General features: G+C 38.2%; 1 protein-coding gene across 4 annotated transcripts in view; it reads right to left on the reverse strand.

The window, feature by feature from the left end:
* LOC110470436 (vitellogenin-1) overlaps positions 1-25,072 on the reverse strand; it is a 47,967-nt gene that overhangs the window by 13,642 nt on the left and 9,253 nt on the right. For all 4 annotated transcript variants that reach the window (XM_085586361.1, XM_085586359.1, XM_085586362.1 and 1 more), the window contains 18 exons: positions 23,610-23,771; positions 22,957-23,108; positions 20,170-20,320; positions 19,908-20,065; positions 19,642-19,807; positions 18,457-18,579; positions 16,649-16,867; positions 14,395-14,612; positions 14,218-14,315; positions 9,875-9,999; positions 9,688-9,789; positions 9,484-9,603; positions 9,040-9,229; positions 8,858-8,951; positions 8,574-8,759; positions 3,367-3,511; positions 1,622-1,841; positions 573-742 (listed from right to left, as the gene is read on the reverse strand). In XM_085586361.1, the coding sequence (XP_085442487.1) occupies positions 573-742; positions 1,622-1,841; positions 3,367-3,511; positions 8,574-8,759; positions 8,858-8,951; positions 9,040-9,229; positions 9,484-9,603; positions 9,688-9,789; positions 9,875-9,999; positions 14,218-14,315; positions 14,395-14,612; positions 16,649-16,867; positions 18,457-18,579; positions 19,642-19,807; positions 19,908-20,065; positions 20,170-20,320; positions 22,957-23,108; positions 23,610-23,771 (2,799 nt within the window). The remainder of the gene's footprint in view (positions 1-572; positions 743-1,621; positions 1,842-3,366; positions 3,512-8,573; positions 8,760-8,857; positions 8,952-9,039; positions 9,230-9,483; positions 9,604-9,687; positions 9,790-9,874; positions 10,000-14,217; positions 14,316-14,394; positions 14,613-16,648; positions 16,868-18,456; positions 18,580-19,641; positions 19,808-19,907; positions 20,066-20,169; positions 20,321-22,956; positions 23,109-23,609; positions 23,772-25,072) is intronic.

Raw genomic sequence — 25,072 nt, forward strand, 5'->3', positions numbered from 1 at the left:
GCAGACATCTCTGAATCTCTGCTGCCTTAGATTACAAAGTGTATGCTTGATAGCACCCTTACAACACATCATAATAATTTAAAGGCAATTTCATAATAATGGTAATAATAATAACCCACACTTAAGCAGAACAACACCCCAAACACTTTTGTGATAAGGAGCGTGTGCAGCAGTCGTTGGCCACACAGTGACATGTAACTGGTATCAGTAATGACAATACTGTAGCTGTCACTATCTCAGGGCAGGTTGTGTAGCTGGTGTCAGAACATTGCTTAAGTTGCAGTACCTGTAAATAACAGACTACTTTTTAGCCACACAACAGCTATTTTATCTCTTACAAGAGATTTTCAGAAAAGCATGCAAAACCAACCTGTTCCTTCTAATGTCTTTCACTTGCAGAAAGGATGAGTACAAACAAAAGACCTGCTGAAAGACTTGTGTATCCAAAAGTCTGTCTTTATTTTCCATTTTGGCATAATATTTAAACAAAGGAAGCTACTTAGTAGAAAGAATAAAAATAAGCTTTGTGTAATGTCTCCCACAAATCCAGAAGTGGAATTTTGCGGCAGTACCTGGTCATCAGTGTCAGCAAGGATTTTCTTCACTTTTTTAATTGCTTCTTTTCTGGAAGATGCTTGTGCCTCTGGATCTTCAAATGTTACTAGACGTACCATTTTTGTAGGAGCTTGGTCTCCTGCTTGAATTGTGACTTGTATTTTTTCAATAGGTGCCTCAGTGTAAACTGAAATTACATGACAATAAGTATTACTGTTACTATTAGCAACTGAATGAGAGAATAAGCCAATTTTACAATAATTTATTTAGCCATTTTTTCTCATATATAAATGTTCAGTGATTATTATTGGTATTGAGCATTGTTGAAAATTTTCTCTAATAGCTAAAGCACTTAATGGCAACCAAATTTTAAAATTTTGCCATTATACTGGATTCTTTTCAAGTCAATAAACAGAATGATCAGCAGATTTAAGTCAAGTGAGTTAGATTGTTTAAAGATATAAACCATGGGTTAGAGAATTAAATGTCAGACAGGAATTGAGGCTCAACTCTTGAACACTAAAGAACGGCCCAATGTTTAGGCCATTAGTTTGATACTTAGGAGACATAGATTCAGTGCCCTGCTGTGCTTTTATTTCTTATGATCATGGATTAAGACATTAAGAACTAGATCCTGGCAGGGTTAATCCATAATTCCCTTTTAGAGTCTGGGTTTTAGAATGTAGCTACAGGACACTGCATCAGATCTGTTGCCCATGTCCAATTGCTTCGTGCTTGCATCCCAAATCCAATGATTCAGGATGCATCAGACACACTCTGCAGGCACAGATCAGCTCTGCTTGACGCTGGCCACGCTGAGTGACATTGCTGGGAGAGCTGGGAAATTGCTGCTCAGGCAAGTGGGGGAGAAATGGATTCCTGCTGTGAGCATAGACTGTTGCCAATACTGGCTGGCCTGGTAATTCTAATTGTAGATTTAGTGGTACTTAAGATGCAAAAAAAAAAAAAAAAAACTACATATAAATCTGTTATCTATCTTTGTGTATGTGTGTGTATATACACACCTCCACCCACTATTTTCTCTTTTATGCCCACTTGTATTTACCTGGCTTGAAGCTGATTCTCAGGGCATGCTCTCCAACTAGGTAATAAAGAGGCAGGTTTTTGATAAATGCTGCGTGCACGCTTTTCTTCTCAATGCACACTTGAACTCCAAACGTACTCGCATTGAAGCACACGGACTGAACAAATGGCTCTTTTTGGGAAGAAGAGCGTCCAGAAGAAAAGGGATTTCCAGATGAAACATCCTCTGCAGACTGTCTACCCTACAGATAGCACACATTTCAAGTTAACTCAGACAAAAATGAGAGTAATTATGATGCATGTTATGCATCATAATTTGGTAACAGTTACCTGTATTCTGCATGGGGAATTTAACAGTTTATTTGAGATACCAAGGCAGTGACATAGGACAACTTGGTTTTAAAACGGACAAAATTATCATTTGAATGGGTTGATTTGACTACCTACTGTAAAAAGAGCTTCAGGTTGTAGGAAATTATATCACAAATTAATTCTAAATATTTAATTTTGTTTTCCTGGAATATTAGACAGAGTTAACAGGTTCTTGATAAAACTGAGTGTGGTTTAGAGTGATTGGAGTTCTTTCCTTTGATTTTTGATGTGTCAGACAACAGGACTTTCCACTATGTCCATAAAAATTCTGACTCAGATGAAGTCTGACATGAATGTGATGCTATATCAATTAAATCGTCTAAACATATAATGTATTAGAAATTTCCACTAAAAACTATGTAATTTACATGTGATAAGCAATGCTTACAGAAGTACAAATTAAAATTAATTAAAATTGGAATCAAATCCATGAAATGAAAGCTATGATTTCCTGAAGCAATGAAGCAAATACCTAAAGACACAATAATCACAAGATTTCATTTCACGTATAATTCAGGTTTGCAATTAGTTTTTTTATGCAGTTTAGCATGTCTCACAAGATTCCAGCCTTGCATGAACCCTACCAAAAACCTGGAATTTCTAGTGATACTGGGAAATGCTCCACTCAGTGCCATTTTTCAGTTGCTGTTCATTTAAGAATAACTGTGGAGTGCCAAGTTTTCAGGAAGGGCAACACAGAGGCACAAAGCAGAAGAAAGCTTGTTCCAGGATATTGGAAACTGCTCTCACTGATAGCACGTTTGTCTATTGACTTCTCCATAGGAAAGTGCTGTTCGTGTCCTCTGTTCATCTCTTATTTTTTCTGGAAACCCTTCAGAGCTGCAGGATAACAATGAAACCAGAACAGGACATGTTTTCCTGTCCCTGTCGGTCTGAATGAATTGTCACAGTGATGCCTTCACAGCACTGCCCATCTTAGAAAGTCTACCCTGGCTTTAAGGAAACCTGGCTCAGGAAGTCATGACACAAACTGCACTCCATCCTTGAATCAGGATGCTTATAAACATTAAATTTGGCTCTATAAGTCGACCAGTGGAGCATCCTGTGGAACATTTTTGACTGCCCCAGGAATGTGATGATTCCATAATGGTTGCAAAGTATTTTAAAGATTGTGGGCCTGTAGATGGCAGTGCAAAATTAATTACCAAAGAAAATGCTTTTGCTTTAGACAAAGTGTTGCAAGTTTGATGTATTACACTCCAGATTTTAAAATAATGTTACTATAGGGCTATTTGTGTTATTAGATTGAACCTGACTTATTTGAGTGAAGCAGCATTGGTCAGAGATGAATTGTACCCCTTCCTATAGAGAAAAGAAATGGTTCCCTACTGTTTAAAAGCCAAAAAAAGAATAGTCAGACACCGCATCATTTACCCCAATGTTATCAGTCTCGCCTGACGCAGAATCTGAATTGAAGGACGTCTTCATTATGTCAGGCACTGCTTCAGGTGAAAGAACTGGAGTAATCTTACCAGAAGCCAAATCCCCAATATTTCGTGTAACAGCAAATGTCTTAGACCTGCAGAATAAACATTAGAGGAAACCTGTATTGATAAAGAACTGCTGAGGAACAGACCTGAATAATGCCTTGTAGCCTGCACTCAGCAACAAGTATCATACCTTGCAAATTGCTTCACAGATATTTACGGATATTTATAGAACCTTCCTGTTGTGTTTTCAAGGACTGCTAAGAGTCAAGAAAGACACAGACCAATCTCAGGGGCAGATAGCCCGGATGGGATTTTAGAATAATGTATACAATTTAAAAACCTTACAGTTGGTTGGATCTTCATATCCTAATACCATAAAACAGCATGCTTAGAAGTCTGGTTGTGGAGTACATTATTAAATTTTTGAGTCTCCTATTTTGAGCTCCTGGAATTTTACATTTTTAAACTCATCTTCTGTGTGTTCACTGTAGCAGCCTTAGTTCTAACTTCTTTTGACATTTTATTTGGAAAGAATACTTCAAAAAACAGCCTGAAGACTTGTGGCTACTGAATGCTGTTTCCTCTGGAATTTTTATTAGAGCAGAATTGAAGAAAGGACTGTGAAATCATGAAAGTGTCTCCAGCTTGATTTAAATTCACTAATACTCATGGCTTGGCCATGATTTGGCAAGAGGTCAAGAGAGTTGAGCAGGAAGGTTAAGAGCCTCTTTATGTAAATCTGTTCAGCACATTGTTTCCAGTGTTATGAATTCTAAGTGTATTAGTCAGGATCCCAGAGAAGTGATAGAAGGTGCAGCATCAGACTGGGGCTCTCATGGCAAAATGTCCTGAACCCCTGGCTTCATACCCCACATTCTTCGTGAAACTTCTTATGGTGCTGTGAACTATGAGTTTTGTTTTGGGTCAGAGAAACATCTCGAATGCTGAAACTCTTTTGAGGGAAAAAACCCTATTTCCCTCAGCTATTAACACCGTGCTAGCTCTACCTTATTAGCCATTTTTCAGCTAACATCCGTCTCAAAATTCCCCATGTACGCTTTCTCAAGGATGAAGCTGATCTCTTTGCCCTGGGACTTTTGTGGTCTGCCAATGGAGGTGGCTGCTGTGACAGTGAATGGAAAGATGGTCTCAAAATGGTCTCTATTTTAATACGGTCCACACTGTACTAGCCTGAGCAATTCCAATCTAACCTATTTGAAAGATGAATTTGTATTCATTTGATAGCCTTCTCTTCCTCTTGAAGGCTCCTACCGTGCTGTGTGCAATGTAAAGCACACAATTGCTCTTCATGTGGAACACCTCAATAAAACGTGTGTCACCTGTGGGCTTTGTTTTCTTTTCCATCTCTCTCTTTTTTTAGATAAGGACATGACAGCAACGCTCCACGCTGGGTGATAGGAGAACCTTGAAGAATGGAATCTGAAATAAAATATTCTCCCTAACAAGCTGAGGGGATAAAAGAAAATACAAATCAACTTGCATTTCAGATAGCTCATCTGGGTAAAGAGACAAAAAGGGAAATGGTTTTATTTTAATCCCATTCAATAATTCAAATGACCACTGAACTGCAGGCTGGATCTCCAAGCAGAAAGCCCTGGGGTTTCTTTTCCAATTTTTTTAGTATTTTTATGCCAATAGTCTACTCCTGCCACCTAATGAAAGCGAAGGATCGATTCCTCCCTGTTGAGCACAGAGAGCCGACAAATGTAGCTGCATCACAGGTGACACATGTCAATGTCTGCAGAATCACACGGCACGGTAAAAATAGGCTACAAGAGCCAGCTCTGGTGCTTTAACAAGAAAAAACAGTCACAAAGAAGGCCTAAAGCTATGGTATGAAAGAATCTGTTCTCTCTGATCCCACACAAGGGAGAAAAAATAAAAAAGAGGTTTTCCAATATGTATTAGTGCATTTTTTTGGATGAGAGAAGAAGCTGTGCTATATTATAAGCCAAACTCACTGCATGGGTAAGGGACAAGCAACTCAGATGTGTTGGACACACTGATTTTTTGGAGAGTGTGACCTTACATACATATCTAACATGGGGACAGGAGAGCCCAAATGTCTATTTAAAACAAAAAACAATCAACAAAAATTATTTTCCCAGGTTTTGAAACACAGTGTGACATCACATGTACATAAATGAGAAACAAGATACAATTATCCTGCTAGATCTTTAGCCCCCTTCTGATGTGGTGAAACAAAATCTTCTGCCTTTCCTATGCATCTTCCTTCCAACTTTGGTGCAAAGGTGTTATAAAAAGAGAGACTTGGAGCCCCACCTGTTTCCCTTTTCTTCCCCCCAAACACACCTCACTGCCTCAACAAGATCACAGCATATGCTGCAGCTTCTGCATTTTCTGCTATACATGGTGTAGTCATGTCAGACAAAGAGATTTCTAATTACCTGGTTCATCTTACAAATAAGATGCCTATATGAAGCAATTTCTGCTTATCCTACAGCTAAAATAAGCAAAAACCTTATGATACAAGCTCTATTCATGATTATGTGTATAATTCAGCAGGCTGTCATTATGAATATGTGGTATATTAGCAAAGTGCATTCTCTGGCAGCTCTCCATATTTATACTTTAATCACAGAGCTCTAATTTCCCCTGAAATTTATTTGATTTTTACTTCTTGTAAATTTTATTTAAAAGTATGTTGAAGTAGCCATCTGTAGTATACTAAATAATTATGTTAAAAGAGCCTTAAAAATAACCATTATTTTAATTAAATTTTGATAGGATTGAATTGAAACACATGCTATATATTCTCTCCATAGTATGATTAATTACTGTGCTCTGATTTTTGCTATAGAGAGAGTTGAGCCCATAATGTGCTGATTTGTCTTGGGAATGCAACCTCTCCATCACCAAAGTTTTCTCTTTTTTTCTTTTTTTTTTTTCTTCTTTTAAGCCTGTGATTACTAACTGAATTTCTTTTTGGCTCTTGAAAATTTATATAAATCCCACTGCTGTGACAGGTTATAACCTTTATGGTGTGTAGGATATAAATGAACTGAATGCTATTGAAAACTGTTTGCTTCCTGTGTCTGAATGTGAGAGATGATGGGGAAAATAATACACATCCTGTTTAGCTTTAATGCCATGGGATTGTAGAAGGTAACCTGCTGACCATCAAGACAGTGCCCAATATGAAAATATTTTGAACAGAGCTTACAAACACATGAAAGATCAATAGCTTTCTAGAATTATTTCTTTAAATGAAGAATTTAAAGCTAACAAGGGAAGATGTCACAATATCTCTAAAATATTGGAACTTTATTATTTGGTAGATCTATGCAAAAGGAAGAAAACAGCTATGTTGAATTAAAAATCTTAACTTAGTCTATATAGCTACATAGAGATATATCACTATATTTATATATCTATCTCCTTTCTCTCTACTGTGCCTGCTTGCTTCTCTTCATACCTCTAAGTTTTTACTTTGCTTGGTCTTTGACCTCCTCAGTGATGTGGTTCAATGTTACATTCTCTAGTTATTGCTTTGCCTTCACTTGCACTCATTGCCGTTTCATTGCTCTGTGTGGTTTCCACTGGCCATTTGTTTTGTAACAGTGAATGGGAATGCTTTTTGGAGAGAAATTGATGGTGCTAGAAGTCATCTAGTGAGTATTAGCTTTCTCATATACTTGGCATTATGGAGCTATTTCCAAGTGACTACTTCACTTTATAAATGGTAATGCTGCAGGGTCTAGAGCAGGGCTTGTGGTGGAACTCATGGGCTTCTCTGCTGTAATACCTTGTTTCTGATACTGACTTGCTTTCTGCTTTATGGCAATGCATTTAACCCTTTTTGTGTCTCATTTGATCTCCCCTTAAGTCAAAGGAGGAGAACATTTTTTATCTATTTGCAGGGAGGATCCTTCTGCTAATATTTCTCTCTGCTTGAGGCTCTAAACTCCCTATCAGTATTCAATATTCTCATTTCAGTTCAGTGTTCTTATTGAGTTCATTAATATCTGCCTCACTCTCTCTAGCAGTGAGAACTAGTGAGAGTTGTTGCCTGCTGTCCCTGGTGACCTTACGAGCAGACTGTCCTGGCCTCCATAAGAAACAGAACCAAAAAAGCCATGCAGCTAACTTTTCATCTCTGAAATGCTGAGACCCTCCCTACCTTTGCATGGAGTGAACCTTATTACAACCACACTGGATGTAGTGGAGGAATTGTCTTAGGGAGGAGGATGACAAGTCAAATGCATGTCAAATGGTCTGTGACTATTGAAGGACAAGGGAAAATAATGATTAGCCTAACTGGTGGCTAAATCAAGGAGACCTGCAGAGCATCTCTGGGCCAGCAGCCATGAATGCTAATTGCAGCTGGATCAAGGAACTGATCTCTTTTGTTACGGCTGTATTCCTAGAGCAGAAACTTGTTAACATTTCAGTGGTTTGTATAATCGCTGATTTCTGTTGTCAGTGAAGCTTTTTCCTTTGTGAAGAATTTTCAGCTTCTCTTTCTCAGGTTTTTTTTCATGTGTGTGCGTGAGAAGGTTTTCTAAGTTTGGTCTGCTGCTTTGATTCCTTGGACATATTCTTTCTGTTTCCTCCTGCTTTTTGCATTTGTATTTCCATCTGTTTTCATTTGTTTGGCATCTGGCTACAACAGTTTTCCAGAGTGTATTGTAATTGCATGCACTGATAATAAATCAAGGAGACCTAACAGGTAAGAAAACCAAATGGCAGCCACAGGGGAACAAGGTAAAAACATAAAAAACACCAAACCCTCTATGCTTCAAGGCATCTAATGCAAATATAGATGGGTTAACTGTTCTAAATGATAGGATTCATCTGGCTTATAGCTTGCCTAGTGTTTCCAGTTCAAATACTTGTATCAAGATAGAAATTTAATGTAATTTGTGTTCCAGATATCTTATGGATCCCAACAACTGAGCTATAGTCCTAAGGAGGATTTTCAGGTGAAGACCACAGGAAGTAAAACATATTTTCAAGCAAAGCTTTAGTGCATGTACCTTCATTTAAAATAAACTTTAACTATATCAATCACCACCACTTATCCAAGCTGTAAGTCAGACACAAGATTCCTAGATATATTTGGGTGACTCTGCTTTGCTTCATAGAAAGATATTAAGTGCTAGGTCTTACCTTATGGTAATTATGTTAGTCTCATCTTTACACGGCGGAATTTCAATTTTGATATTTTTTTCCCTCATCTGGATACTGGCAACAACATTCACAGGTACATGAGCATTAATTTTGGTGCGTGCTTCCAGTCCTGCCTGGACTGTGTGTGTGTTAATTCCCATTACAAAGGTCATCTCCTTGGCCATGCTGAAAAGGTAGAAGGAGGGTATAATTATGTTCATGCAGCCATCAACTATTGAATATTTATGGTCTCTGTCACGTGAAAATATTATTATTTTATTTACCTTAGACTCATTTTGGATCTCAGCCTAATGTTGGCATTTAGTAAATCAGTCAATCTGAAATCAGACTTTGGAGAAGGTGTAATCTGTGCTTGAACTATTAAAAAGAAAGAAAAGAATGGGTTAAAAATGACCTACAGTCCTAGCAAGAATGTTTGTACTGCTAAAGCAATGAGGTATGTTACCATTTCCTGCCACTTTTGTGATAGAAGAGTAATAGAAGCTGGTCTCTGTTGGGAAGCCAGTGCAGGTGGGCACAATGCGGCGGATCTCAGAGGACAGGAGAGTTTTGGTCCACTGCCTCCCTACACCACTTTGAAGGCTACTGATTATTCTCCTTAGTGAAGGGATTTTTTCATCAGATCCATACCATGCCTGCAATTACAGAGTTCAACATGTCTAAATAAGCAGAACTTGAATATCATGATCCGTGTCATTAACCATGCCTCAGGGGAAATTCTGCCAGCAATGATTATAAATAATCCTGATCAAAGCTTGACCTTATTTGCCTTGATTAATACTAGATACAAAAAAAACCAACCATGAATTTATAAAAGGGAAAGAATATATGAAAGTAACAGTATTTTAGTGCTTTTGATGCTCGGATTTTGATGCTTTAAAAATTATACCTGCAGTGCATTTTGGATGGCGTTTTTATCAAGTCCACCAAAAAACAGCTCTTGGCCAAACATCTTCAAGTAGCCTGATGCAAAAGGTTTGTCACTGGAGAATGCCTTCCAGTCAGAGAGCTGTGTAAGAAGATGAAAAAAGCCTGATTCTTCATAACATCTGAGAAAGCAATACCAGAGATTTTATTTTCCCCCAGAATTTACCGTTTTCAGGATTTTCTTGAAGTCATAGTCAGTCTCCCAGTTGCTGTCAGGAGCATAACCTTTGGCAAATATCTCCTGCAGTCCTTCAGCTGTTATTCCTACCTGTGGGAAGAAGTAAAGTGCAGATGCCAGTGGAGGATTGTTGTAAGAAGGGATTAGAGAGCAAACTGTGGGTAGACCCAATTACCTCCAAGGGATCAGCCACTCTTCCAAGGAAATGCGTCCGTAGCTGGGACATTGCCATAGCTGGAATTAGGCTACCCGCATTATTCAGTACCAAATATTTAGCTGCCAGCCCGCTCATAAGGAACTCTGCAGAGAAACAGGCAGTAAGCCACAGCACAGTTAGCTTTTAGATCAGTGTGCAGATTATATCTATTTACTAACTTAATGATCAATAGCATATGAGCAAGGCCAGAAAACTTAGCTATAAAACTGGTGTTCTAAAACAGTTATAAACAGAGTAGTCTGATATTTTAAAGTAATAATGAGCAAAGCTACAAGCTCACTGGTCACTGCATGGTGGTTATGCTTTTTTCAGTTGCTTTTGTTATATAGTATAGTTTGGGTTGAAAGTGACCTCAAAGATCATCCAACCTCCTGCCATGGGCATGGGCACCCTCCAGTAAACCAGTTTGCTCAAATCCGCATCCAACCTGGCCTTGAATACTTCCAGAATTGGGGCATCCACAACTTCTCTGGGCAACCTCTGCCAGTATCTCATCACCCTCACAGTAAAGAATTTCTTTTTAATATCTAATATAAACTGATTCCCTTTCAGTTTGAATGCATTCCCCCTTATCCTGTCACTCCATGCCTTTGTGTAAAGCTGCTCTCCAGGTCTCTTGCACACTCCCTTCAGGTGTTGGAAGGCCACAATTAGGTCACTCTAGAGCCACCTGTTTTCCAGATTAAACTGTCCCAATTCTCTCAGCCTTTCCTCATAGGAAAGGTGTTCAACCCATCTGATCATCTTTCTGGTCCTCCTTAATAGTTGCCCCAACAGGTCCATGTCCTTCCTGTGCTGAGGGCCCCAGAGCTGGATGCAGCACTGCAGGTGGGGCTCACAAGAACACAGGAGAGGTGCAGAAATTTCCCCTTATCCTGCTGGTCAGGCTTATTTGCTGCAGCCCAGGACACAATTGGCTTTCTGGGCTGCACGTGCACATGGCTGGCTCATGTCCAGGCCCTCCATCTCCAGCACCCTGAGTCCTTCTTGGCAGGGCTTCTTTTGATCTGTTCATTCCCCAGCCTGGATTGATGTGGAGGGTTGACCTGACCCATGTGTAGCATCTGGCACTTGGTCTTGTTAAACCTCCTGAAATTCCTATGGACCCACCTCATGAACTTCTCCAAGTATGGAAAATATGCCTATCCATATCATTTACATCCAGTCACACTCTGTAAAATCAGCTTATGAAATGCTTTTATGAGACGTCATTTAGGGCACCTTGACTAAGGAGATGAGAAATTAAAAGAGATTTGCCATCCTTTGCTAATAGTTCAGGGAAAGTGATACAGATGTCCTATAAGGACAGATGGTGAGCTATAGATTTGTCTCTCAAATGACTCAAAAACTATTTAATAAATCTAGTCCTAAATGCTGTAACCCTTACATGAAATGCACCAATTGTTAAATGATTGTTAACTATTGACTGAACTTTAAGCAATTTGTTTCTATTTATTTCTCTTGGTCTTAGCACAGTTAGATCCTGTCCTGTTTTATGAGTTAAAGCAATCCCTCTGTTTTTCTAAGTTTCCTTAGGTTTCAAGAGAAACAAAGCTGAGAGGATATGTAGACATCCTTGTTGTGCTTTTTTCTAGCCCTCTTCCCCTGTCCCTACACCTTTTGGAGAATATGGAAATATGTATAAACTGCAATTTTGCCACATTGCCTTCATTGTTTTGCTGTATGAATTTACTGTGCTATCCAATGTGTTGGGAACTATCTACCTACAGCATATCTACCTACATTCATAAACATCTCCTGCAATAAAGACACAGGTATTTATGCCGCCCCACTTTTGACAGAGGAATAAGTGGAGAACATTCAGTAGATAGCAATCATGATCCTATTTAAAAAAAACCAAAACAACAAAGTGGTGCCACACTGGGACATTACTAGTGAGTTGATAGGAAACTTGGAAATGGGAAGACTACTTTTTCTTGGCATGAGCTTAGCCAAAGCAATACCAGGTGTTCTGTGGACAGGATACTAAAACTGAGGCACAGAACTTTAAGTGAATTTGTTAAAGCTGTTTTTTATGTTCTTACCACAAAGCCTGTTAGTTAAAAAAGTTTGTGGCACTTCCTGATACTTAATAAGAAATATTGCTTAGAAATTATTATATAGAATTCATTGACTTAAAGAGAGCAGGAATATTTTCCGTGCCTCAGGTATTACATAGTGCTAATTCTCCAAGAATATATTTGCCATTTCACTGTAAGAGTTTGATGACGCCTGCATATATCTGATTAATGCCTTGCCCCAAAGATGAGGGAAAGAAAACTAAGTGAGCAAAGAAAGCAGTCTTTGGTACATATAAACATCAGTACACATTTAATTATATGAATCTGTGCATTTTGAGAGTCAGATTCTCACAGTTCTCACACTGAGCAGAACCTGAATCACCCCTTTGATTTCAGTAGCAATGTGTAGAGCATGAAGCACTATTTGTGGTGGCCATGTGCGACAAATTCCAGATTAGAGATAGATTCAGCTGACATTATTGCCTATCATTAAAAATTCAGCATCTAGCACCACAAAGATCTGTGATGCTAGGGGCAGATTTTTGTTTTTATCAAGGAAATAGGTACTGCATTACAGCCGTCACTATGGTAACTCCACCAGAATGGACTCACAGAAACACATTTTACCTGTGGCTAGTGGAGACAAATCAAATTAGAAAGCTGAAGAATGGATCCTCTTCCCATACTAGTGTAGTAGGAGATTGACTTAATTTAGCTGAGTTATGCAAGTCTAAGATTAGCATGTGTGAGAAAAAGATCTTGTTTTTTATTTTTCAGGATGAAGACCTACCTATCCATGGTAGCCAAATTACTGACAATGGTCTTCACCAGGAAGTAACAGCAATTCCCTGATGTACTGCATTCCCAGGCTACAGCCAAAATAATGTATTCCATTTCACATAGCCCCCTGCCATATTGCACCCTTCTTTCTCGCTGTGTAAAAATGTAGATGGCTTAATTTTAAAAGGAAAATTAGAAGACAAAATGAGTGCCTAAACCAAGAAACACATATCTTCATATTAACAGAAAATGTATCTATCCCTGAAGGTATTTCAAATAGTACTAAAGTTCATGTGGTGTGTATTAGTGGCTGTGTTTCTTTGGCACTTGCTGTCTCCATCATTGAGGCAGCAAGCACATGTATAGTATATTACTGTGATTATTACAGTGTGCATTATATTTCTATTATAGAACACATTAAATGGCCATGTAAAACCCACAAAACTGGGGCAAGACAACAATAAGATTTACAAAATTTATCCAAACCACACTCCTGTCTGCAAAAAGGAGGCAGCAGTACTTGCACACTCAGCACTGTGGATTTCAGATTTTTCAGTCTATTAATATTGATTACTTTGAGAAGAATCTTAACAGATACCAGTGAATAACAAAATTTCTAAAAACATCCAGCTCCTGATAGATAAACAGCATGTGTAAGGAGACTGTGTTTGGAGCTATAATCTCCCAAGTCTACCAGCTACATATGCATAATCACTGAGGCTGTCATGGTCATTTACATAGAAGAGTTCCTTTAAAAAATCTACTGAGAAAAATAACATACATGGAAAATAGCAAAAGCTACAATGTGGCCCAGCGACACTGTCTTCTAATCTGCTCCTTCCCTACTTTAACTACATTATTATGTGCAACTCTAATGTAACTGGCCAGTCTCCAGATACCATACATGGATCTACTCATTCTAGTAAAGAATCTTGGTAGGAAGATGCAAGAAAAATCTTTAGACAATAACCTGATGTAGCTGTTTATGGGTGAAATGAATTGTCACATCTGAATGTTTTCATTTTTCTGTTTCACTGGGCACAATTGTTGGGGTGAAGAGTATTTAGCATCACATTTGGATGCAGCAGGAGTTGTAGGTGTTCAACACTGGTAGAAATTAATCCACTTCAGCAGTAATTTAGGTCCCTTCTGTTTGTTTGGTGCTGAACAATGGTATGAAATTGTTAAGCACCACTGAGAATACAGCATTTGATACAGGAGCATGTGCCTCCCTGACTAATGAAAACAGAGAGTTAGAGCCCCACAAGCCCTCTGGTAATTTCATGCTGGCAGTGTACAGTGCAAAACACACAGAGACATAAATACTCTTCAAATGGTGAGCCTGAGATTCTCATATTTTTTTCACTGAAGATAGGAAAACATGGAGGAACAAGATGCAGCCTAACAGCTGGCTAGGAGAATTGAACTCTCATATTGCACAATTTTTTCTCCCACATATTCACCAATGTATATTTCTCTATAAAATCTTCTGGATCTTACCTTTAAAGATGCTGAAGCGGAAAACTTTGCTGAACTGATATCCAGATCTGTCAAACTTGGGAGTTAGTGCTCTGACAGCCATTCTGCATGCAGAAGCTCTGAAAAAGTTTGGTGAGCGCATTAACATTTCAATTAGTTTGCAACAATTTTTTCTGCTAGGAAAGGAATTTTCCTTACATCACTTGAAGATCTGGAGCTGTGCTTCTACCCAGGGCCCTCAAGTGAGAGTAGATGAAACTTGCCACTTGCATGCTAGGTTCCTTCAGCACAGCATCAGCTAATGTCATCACAATTGGAAGGCCCGGCTTGGTTTCAAGTAAAACTGCTGCAGCCAACATTCGGATTCGAGGATGAATTTTTTGATTCAGGAAAATCTCAAGGGTAATAGCCTGGACCTGAAAATAATAGATATATCCAGTTTTACTGTATGTTTGATATGTTGCTAATAACCACCCAACACCAGTGAATGATCTGTTTCATCACTAGCACAGTAAAATTTGGATTATTTAATTATTATGGCAACTCTGTTTGTTGTTTCTTAGTCCAAGGGCTGGAAGGGGCATTATGGTAATGTGGTCTGACTTCCTACACAATCACAGCCAAGGAACTTCACTGGATACTTCTACATCAAGTCTTTTATCCTTTTTTGAGCTATCCCACTCCAGGTAAAAGAGATTTCATGAATCAATTACATACCAGAGAAGTAATTTCAGTAATCACTTATCCCTATGCATAAAGGTACAACTTATTTCTAATGTGATCTTCTGGAGTACTTTCTGCTAAATAACAGAATAAAAATGAAACAAAGCAAACCTAATTTATTACTGGAAATCTCTATGCAATATAGGCAGCTTAAACCAAAATCTAATGCAATAAAAGTAATTTCCTTATTAGTACTTGTGGCTGACATGTTTGCCCTCAGCAATATTCACTACCAAGACCAGTTTTGTACTGGAACCTTTGCAGTTTCCATAGGGGCACAGGAGCCATTGGCCCCAAGTTTCAAATGGATGTGGATGATGTGCTCCTGTTCTGGCAAACCTGCACAGCCCTGTCCTACCTGGGAGAGGGCACATCCATGAGCTGTAATGAAGAGAGACCCAGGAAACTTCAGCAAACTTTAGAAAAAACATTGAATGGTTTTATGAATTTCAATATATTGATTATCAAATGCCACTGTAGACAAGGTGACAAGGATGAAGTAGGCCCAAATGAGGCTTTTAAACAATAAAAAACTCCATAAATTAAGTATGTTTAATCCAAATATGGGTGTGTACCTAGCTGCAAACCAGGCATTGAATTGTGTTTTGAACAATAAAAAAAGTAGTCACAATCATTAGCTTGTTCAAGATTGATTTTCTCCTAAGAAAATGCACAGAAAATGAAACTGAGTGGTCTGGGGCACCTGTGGAAAGTCAGGGCAAAGAGCAATCAGAGATGCAGTGTTGCTCTCAAACACCAAATTGGCTTTTTCTTCCCCAGAAAATACTTTAACTTCTACACTTGGAATTCTCTCCATTCCCTTCCTTGTATTTCCCCATCCAGCTCCTGCACACCACTAAATTGTTTCTTTATTCTTTTGGTTAAAAGCATACCCTGGCTCACTATTGTCTGTGGATCAATATAGGCACTCAAACTGGGAGGCGCATGCAAAAAAGGAGTATAATGGAAACACTGATACTGATTAGTAGGTGAATAGTCAATTAAAGCTTTTATTTTACTTTTTATATTAAGAATTATATGAAGCAAGAAATTTCAACATCAGGAAAAAAATCTTTAAAAGCTTGAAAAGGTTTCCTTTTAAAAGCATATTGCTTCATAGTGAAAACAATTGTAAAGTGATGTCTGTGGTACACAAGAGTATGCTGGTGTAGGCATTGTATGTGAGATCTAATAATTATCTCAGTCAGGGACAAAAGTCACATTTAGTAAATGCTCTGTTTATGACTTAAGCCCACACAATGTCTGTAAATTTGTAATTAGGATGCAAACCCCTGGTATCTATTTACAATAAAATCTGGTCTTGAATTACAATTAGATGTGACACTCAGTATTAAATGTCAATTCTCTGAAAACCTTGTTTTGTGGTTCTCTCACATACCAAAGGTGAAGTAGTACTAACGACATTTGGGTCAATAATTTAGTTTTCTGTCTCATGTCCTTGGAAATGAAATGTTTGCAATGGAAATACTGATTTGTCTTCAACAACAATGAATGTATCCTTTTAACGGGATTTTTTTGTTGCAGTTTGAAATACTAGAGGTTAATGTCAAAAGAAATAAGACATGCCTACCAAGGAACAGCTAAGTTTTTTTTTTAAATAATGTTATCTTTGGAAAAAAAAATCTGTTTTCCCCTCATCACCCATTATGTATTGGCAGCCTTGTAAGTGGAAGTCACAAGGGCAAAGGAAGCAGCTTTGTTTTCTTACCATTTTGGGGTCTTTTAGGCCAATGTTTTTCAGGGCCATGACAGCAGTCACATGGACCCTGAGTGGCAAATCCAAGGCACCAGCTGCATATCCTGGCAAAAACTTCTTGATGTGCTTGATGCTGGCTGGATGTCCTACATTCCCAAGGGCTTTCAAAGCCAGGGAAATTTCTTCTGTGCTAGACTTGCTCAATGCCTCCCCTGCAAAGCCATGAAGAAGCTGAAAAATGAAAACAAATCTGTTGAGTTCAATTCCAGCTCTTATCTATATTCCATCCAGCAGCCTGTTCTGGGGTTCAAGTTCCATAATTTCAGTTTGTTCAATTCATTTATTTTAAATATTTTAATTCTTATTTTTCCTCATGAATAGAACATTTTATTCATAGAACAAGTGTAGCTGCAATGAACACCTTCTCACTATACCTTAAACTTACCAAGTAAGATTTTTAAAGGAAAAAATAACAGCTTGGACCTAGTGCCCACTGCCTTTCTCGGTAAGTTGGGAACCCTGAAATAATGCTGCTTGGGCATCTCTCTCATGGTTGAAGAGACAGATATATATATATATATATATATATATACAGATACAGTTCAACCTTCAGACCCTTAAAAGAGATTCCTGAAGGTATAGATAGTGGTGGTGCCCTTAACCAGCTATGACAGCCTCTTTTCAGTGTGGATTAATAGATGGAAAATGAGATCTCTGCCAACAACTAGGTAATTTTACAGCCTTCACTGTAAGCAACTGGATCACACTTCCATTAGTATAGCAAGATTAGAAGTAGTTGACTGAAGGCTGAATAAGAGCAAAGAACTAAATCCTAATAGATAACAGTTTAAATTGATATAGATAACAGTTTTAATTGATAAAAAATGGTTCTAAGAAAAGCAACTGAGATGTTAGAGAATAATTTCAATACAGATTCTGTACTTTAAAATAACACATTTGAGATCCCTTGATGGTGCAGAAACAGGCTAGTTGATATTACTAATCAAATGAAGGGACTCTGGAAAAGCATTGCATAAGCCTAAACAATCATTTGCTTTGGGAAAGAATTTTCATTCTCTGACACAAGGCTTCTCAGATTTAATTAGTTCAAGAGCATTGGTGGCAATTGTAACACAGGAGACAAATACAGGAATGTTGGCCATGCCTATGTGCTACAGTAAAAACATCATGTCAGGCACACAGTGTAATTGGAACACCCTGCTCTCACTGGGGATTGTGGATTGACGGGTGCCAAAGACTAAACACATATTTCTCTTTCCCTCCCTGTTACTGGCTGAGTGGCTGGCCTCATAAAACATGACATGCATTTTTAGAACTAGGAAATGCTATTTAATGACTACTCAAAGTGTTTTTAGGCCTGCTGATTAAAAGCATTGTAGAACAGGAAGGGTGTTACTACTGTTATAACAACCTTATAGCCTATATTGATGACTGGGTTCTGCTTCTTGCTAGGATACATTAATTCTGACAAAAACCTGGGCTTTTTTATCACTTAATTAATTTATAAATATACATAATACCTATATTTAAAGTATTTTCGAGCAATGTCACGGGACTTCATTAATAATTGGCAACAAAGCACTCAGAGACACTTAGATAGAAAGTGTTATGAATTGTTTGCTTCTTCCCCTCACTCTCTTTCGTGTGTTAATCTAAAGATAAAAATGCTGTATTTAACCAACTGGGGTTCCTTTCCCCAAAGGAAGCACTGTAGTGAGGCGAAATACAGCTTTCTGAATAATGAAGAAAGAACTCAAAGCTTAATTTTTCTTTTAAATGATAAATAACCCTGTGGTTACCTGGAGACATTCGGAGCAGGAGTCTGCTGAGGAGCAGTGCTTGTGGCACAGGGACGCGAAGCTGAGGTGGCAAACCTTCCCAAGCACGGAGCTTGAGCGGGGGCAATGCTTCTTTACAATGAGCTGTGGAGAAGGCAGTTGTTTGTTACTACCATTAATGAAGAGAAACAGTATTGAAAAATATGTTTCTGCCCAGTGAAAGACAAAACCAGGATTTTGGGGTTTTTTTTGTTAGATTTTCAGTTAATCTGCGAGTAGTACTCTATTTGACATTGTAATTGTAAAGTAATACCAAGTAACATCTGGAAGGCAGATCTGTTTCTTTTGCAGTGTTTCCCATTTAAATTTGGCATAGCATATAATCCAAAGGGAAGAAATCACCCTTTCATGGAATGGAAAAATGCACACTATTTAAGAAACATTCATCATATTTTGTGATTGCCTCAACTATAGGTGAATTTGAGATTTGTTGTGAATGGACCTCACTACTTGGCAGACAGGAACAACTTTTATAAATGTAGGTGCTGACAGAAGGCACCTGCCCACTGGTTTCTTGTGTGGGAAGAGAGCACCACCACACAATAACAGTTGGGTTATCAGGGCTTTCACTGGGGGAAAAAACTCTAGTCTGAGGTTCACTGTCTACCTAGGGTAGGCAGAGACAAGTTCTTTCATCTGAGACTGGGATTAAAGCCTGTGTAAACAGAAAAAATTGCAAAAATAATTAGACTTCCTCCTATATGCCCTTCACATTGACATAATTCCCTTGGTTTTGACAGATCTCAAATTCATAGCCATCCTTCTAGGACAATTAGGACAAATATAAGTGGATATAACAAATATGTGTTTCTTGCTCCTTTCTCTTTGTAGACAGTCAGAGATCTAATCTGATGTAACTATAAAGTACATTTGGAAAAAGAGAGACTAGAAGCCACAGTTTGCAGCAATAACCTCTGTCCCTAAGGGGTATTTTAGTCTTTATTTCCTGTTTCATTCCAGGCTAATTTTTGCCCTTTTGATTTGCATTCTCCTCCCCTTAAGACACAAAAGAAACAAAGCCCTTTCAACCTCGCTAGAGGATATAAAACCTCTATCTTTTCAAAGTCTTTGCTACCTTGTCAAAATAATAAATACAACAGATGCTAGAACCAGCAGAGTGGTTTGAGAGGGTTTTGAGCATCCTACCGTTGCTTCCTCCATCACAGCCTGGGTTGGAGTGCTGGAGTGCAGAGCCACGAGCAGTGTCTGAGTCACTTCCCAGCTGCTGAGCTCCTGCCTTTCCATTTTGTGCCGCAGGAACCTGAGTGCTCGGTGACTGGCCACTGCAGGAATTATATCCAAAATGTGGCGCCTGCAATGGGAAAGGCAAGCAGCATTTTCCAAGTCTGCCTCTGAACACAGGCATTCCAGAGGGTCTCCAGCAGAAGCAGCACCTCCTTTATGGCCTGTACCTGTAAGCTGGCCGACTGGAGAATCGCTTCCACACTGCTTCGTAATTCTCCTCGTTTGCTGCACGGAAGAGGTGCAGAAGCTTGAGAGCTTTGGCTGGTGCATCACTGGGAAGCTGGTCAGAGGTGGCCTCTACTAATTCTTGCAGGCTTTCCTCTATCTGCAGAAAGATGAAAATGCAGGAAGGAAGCTCACATGCATAATTTCCCACATGCAGGTATTTAAATCTCCAACAAAAAAATCTGTACAGTGGCTAGCTTTTACCTGGCTTTCCACATCTTTTATTTTGAATAAGTGAACAGGAAGCTGAAGCAATTCACTGCCAAACTGATACTGAAGAGATCCACGACTCTGGTACTCTTTTGGTGGGACCTCTGCCCTCTGCTTCTGCACATCAGTCAAAGCAAGTTTCTGCCTGGAATGGAGAACCCCAGGAAGAAAACATCACAAGATGCAGGGTACAAACTAAAAAACCCCAAACAACCCAGTAACTCTGCTTCCCCATATGGCAATGCAACTACAAAAGGTTTTGTTATTGGGGGAATTTACAGACAGATGCATTTGGACATGCTGCTCAGAACCATACTCTGAGAAGGTGTGCACTTGCACACCAGGGCTCGGAGCAGAGCCAGCCTTTGCCTTCCTTTGGGAATAACTGGGCTAGAGAATTTATGGAAGAAGAGGGAGGTGAGAGGATGTGGATTGAAGAATACCACAGGAAGTACTTGTGTCTTAAAGAGTAAACTATGGACTCTAGAAAAACAGAGATGGGAAACTTGCTCTGAAATTATAATTTAATTTAAACATTTTAAGAAGTTAATAAAACCTGTTATGTGTCTGTGTCTCTCCTGGAAGCTTCAAATGGAGTTGAAAGTTTTTAGATACAATAAGAAATGCTACAATCTTTTTACTTGAACAATTACAATTCCCTCCCCAGTTTGTTAGGTAAGCTGAATATCCTGGGGACTACAGAAGAAAGTTCTCATGAAGCTTTAAATTAGATTTTAAAAGAAAAGGGCCACATAAATTCAGGATTAGTCTTTGGGAAAGTGCTCAACCTTTTGAAAACTTTTAAAGAAGTAACAAACCTTCATCATTTGTTATGAAGAATAACTCCAATGAGAGACTGTCTTTGTAAATATTTGCTATCTTTTTACATTTTCAGCCAAAGAGAAGCAGCCTATCCTACCAATTATGTTTAAAATGGGTCATTTAGGACACTATAATAAAGTTAGGTATTTGTACTGAATAACTGAAAACATTCCAAAAGCAATATTGCTGTACTCCAGTCTCTCAAAATCTCTGTAGAAAATTGGTGTGTTTATTTTGGAATCTCTGTGATCTTCTGTATCATTTCTATTCACTCCTTCCATATGGATTGCAGAGAACTGCTGCAGAAAAATAGCATATAACTGCTTTACAGACAAGCCACTGGAATTTGAATAGAAACTGCTACAGAATCAGTGAAGATTTTTTCTCTCTTGAAATTTTATACAATATTATTGAAAGGGCATTTGGGTCACAAAGTAGAACATCAGGTACACTTGGGCAGATTTAACTCCCTCTCTCAAATCATGATGCATCTATTATGTCTTCATTTTCATTGCTTTGGGAAGAGATATATCTACCTAGAATAGAAGGGAGAATGCTGTATTTTGAAGAGAAGAGAAAATGAATGCTAAAGATAGGATTAAAATGGTGAAACTGTAGTAAAACCTCTCTTGGCCTTGAAAGGTGCTCTGCAAGAGTCTTATACTGAGCAGGTCTGAAAACAGCTCCAAGTGCCTTGATAGGTTACTTATTTTTGACAGAGAATGCATTGTGGAAATAACTTCTGAAGACTTGAGTGAGATAGTCACATCTTCCCAACTATCCTATATTTGTCCCCTTCATGTGGGTAATGATAAAAATGCAGAGGAAATGGGAAAAGTAAAGGTACTACCCCTTCTGAGAGCTGAGAAAGACCTTACTGAAGACAACATCTCTAGGCTGCAGAAGGAGAGTGTAAAGCATCATAAGTCCATTGTCTCCAGACTAATGCTGACTCACAAAAACCTATAAATTCATAAAACTACTGCAGTTGTGTCTATCTACACCTTGATTGCATAAGATAGTAAAGTCACTTTCACTTTTTTTGGTTTAGTTTTGTTTGATTAGTCAAATTGAATATGTTCATTTTATATATGAAGTTAATCAGTGAGTTACTGACACAAACTTTCTGATGCTGCTGTTTCCAATAGATACTTGCAGAAGCTAATGAAGCAATGAAGATTACAGCAGCTGTAGAGTGAGATTAAAAAACACCTTCTGCACTGTGACATTCATGCACTGTGACACTCCTTTCAGTAGGGCACTCCTATTTACAGAGTCCATAATTAAATAACTGATAATTTTTTCAGTAAATGAATTTGATAGATGAAAAAATTTCATACTGAAAGTTTGAGCTAGGGGCACAATTTCATAGACAACCACATTCATGTTTTGCCCCAAATTTCTTTAAGAAATACGCAAAATTTGCTGCGAGAAAGCAAATGCATTTAACATGTCCTGTACCCAATTGTTTTGCAATAAAACCCAATTTCCTATCAAGAAACAGTTTTGATGGGAGATTTGCAAGCTGCCATGGTATTTAGGAATCCAAAGTCCTATCTAGGTTTCTTGTGAATCAGTCTCCAAGGATCTCTTACTGCATTATTATTTTCCAGGGAACTCTCTTTCCTGAGTAACTGTCTTTCAAAATATTTTACTTCAAATATATTAGTTCACAATTTCTCAGATGGAATTACATTTGTTTTGGCTTTTATGGCATAAATCAAATATCCCTGAGAAATAAAATAGTCAAGTCCTGCCAAGTTTAGCTAACAAAAGGTGGATAGTGATGTGCATGTTTCAGATTTACAACTAACAATCAAGGTTGTTTTTATGAGCTGTTTGGGATTTTATGTAATTAAATACTGCCAAACAATGGGCTGTGGAAATAAAGGATTTATTTCACTTATAGACCTTCACTCAGATTACTGGGTTGCTGAATTAAAGGAATATGTACAGTACCTTGCTTCTACAAGAGCATTTCCTCCTGTTATCTCATTGAAGAGTGCAAACTGGTGGATTTCCTCGACATCAGCTTGTGTAATTACAGCTTCACTACGTGTATATTTAATTTTGTAATTGTAAGTAGCAGTTGCACGGGAATTCTTGTTCCTCTTTATAATATAAAAAAACAAAGAAAATAAAAAGTAATTGAACTTTGAAATTCTGTGACTAGAGGCTATTACATCACCCACTTCAACTCATTTGTTTTCCAAGGCTGTTTTGTTCATTGGCCATAAGAGCAATCAATGTGAATTCTGTGCATGGGAGAGGTCAGGCACGCTGCCTGTCTCCATTACTTTTACTGCTAAGAAGTATTAGCTGCTTTTTCCTTTTCCCAAATCTAAGTAATTGGTCATTGCCTCGAGAAGCAGACACATTTTTCTGAGGAGAGCAGCTGCATAAACCATGCAATTTTTTATTTCAAAGACAGGATTATAATAAAATTCAGCAGTACCTGTCTTGAACAGCAGAAAGAAAATATTGACAACTAGATACAGCAGATCTGATTTTCCCCTCATTTTTAGTATTTCAAATTAAGAGATTGTATGAATATCAAATGGTGTTCTTCATAAGAATTTAAAATACTTATACATAATACCACTCTGATTTACCTGCTGGCAGGTCTTACATGGATGAGTGTATGCTGAACCTGTGACAAATTGAACTTTCTCTTCACAGCTGTCCAGGTCCTTGGACTTGGTCACATAGACTAGGTTTGCTCTCTTGTTTTCTTGAATTGCATATGTTGTGTTACAAATACCTCCAATCCCAGCCTGGCAAAAATTAGAACAGGATCAGAGAAGGTCACTATTATGCAAAGCTTCACATTACAACATGAAATTTTCTGTTTAATTCTGCATTTTCAAAATTAATAGTAGAAATGAATGCTTTATTTTTCCTTCTACTCTTCAGAAGCAAAATTGCAATGATCATTACTTTCATCTCTTTTTTACAAGTAGTTTTCAGTAAGCCAAATCAGGGTTACATGGAGAACTAGTTCTCCCCAAAGTTTCACTTGGAGCCTCAGGAAAGGGGAGTAATAATTTTCAGTTAGAGCTGTTGATTATGAAATATATTTTGAGAAAATACTAATAAAAAAAGTGTCAAAATAATTTGATCAGTCAGAATGAAATTTAACAGCAAAGTATTTTAGAGTTGGAGATGTCATTCTGCCCTCAAAACTTACTTTATCAGAGAGTTTACAAATGCCTATGGAACAGGCCTTGCAATATCTATCACAATATGACCAGCAATAATTATAAAAAACATCAGGAGAACTGACTTTTGATTGTGAGTTTTCTTGAGGTCACAGTTTTAGCTGAGCTTTTCAATAATATTTTGAGCATATACATTTATAAGAGTTTTTAAGTCTCCTCAGTCAGTGAGATTTTTGTAGAGGAGAAATGCTTGATGGCATTTTAGGAGGAAGAGTTATTCTCCTGATTTTTAATTATTGTTATTAATAGCATAGCTGGTGCAGAGACCAGCTCTGGGCTTTGTGAGAGCAGAGAAATGGTCACATGGTGTTTAGGAAGCAAGATGTACTCACTTCATCTTCAGCTTAACAGAATTCCCTGAGACACTGTGTCCTTGGTAAAGGCTGGAAATAGGTATTGCTCAAGCTTTCTGGAAGTCTTGCACTCTGCAAATACAGGTGTGGGTCTCTGCACACTGCAGGGTGTGGTGGAGACATCCAGACTTTAAATGGGAATGTCCAGCCCAGAGAGTTCAGTGGGATGAAGCAGACTCCTGCCTAGCTGAACTTCATGGCTGTGTTCAGTTTATGGCTAGCTCAGATACCCTGAACCCACAGGATGGGATGTACACTTTTCCCAGGTTGTCTTTTAAACTTCTCTGCAGACCAGATTTTGGGACTAATAATGTTTATCTTCCTTTGCAGAATGACTCAAGTTTGTCAAGCATGGGTGCCAAAACTCATTAATCAGTTGCTGTCTGAGAAAAGCAAAGAAAACTTGGAAATTATTCCAGAAGGTGAAGTCACATCTATTGCCTAGTGGTAAGAGTAGAACATATTGCTAACTGAATTAGAAAGAATTAAGATGTGAAACTACAT

This window comes from Lonchura striata, chromosome 8 (assembly GCF_050655825.1).
Source record: "Lonchura striata isolate lonStrDom1 chromosome 8, ASM5065582v1, whole genome shotgun sequence".
NCBI lineage: Eukaryota > Metazoa > Chordata > Aves > Passeriformes > Estrildidae > Lonchura > Lonchura striata.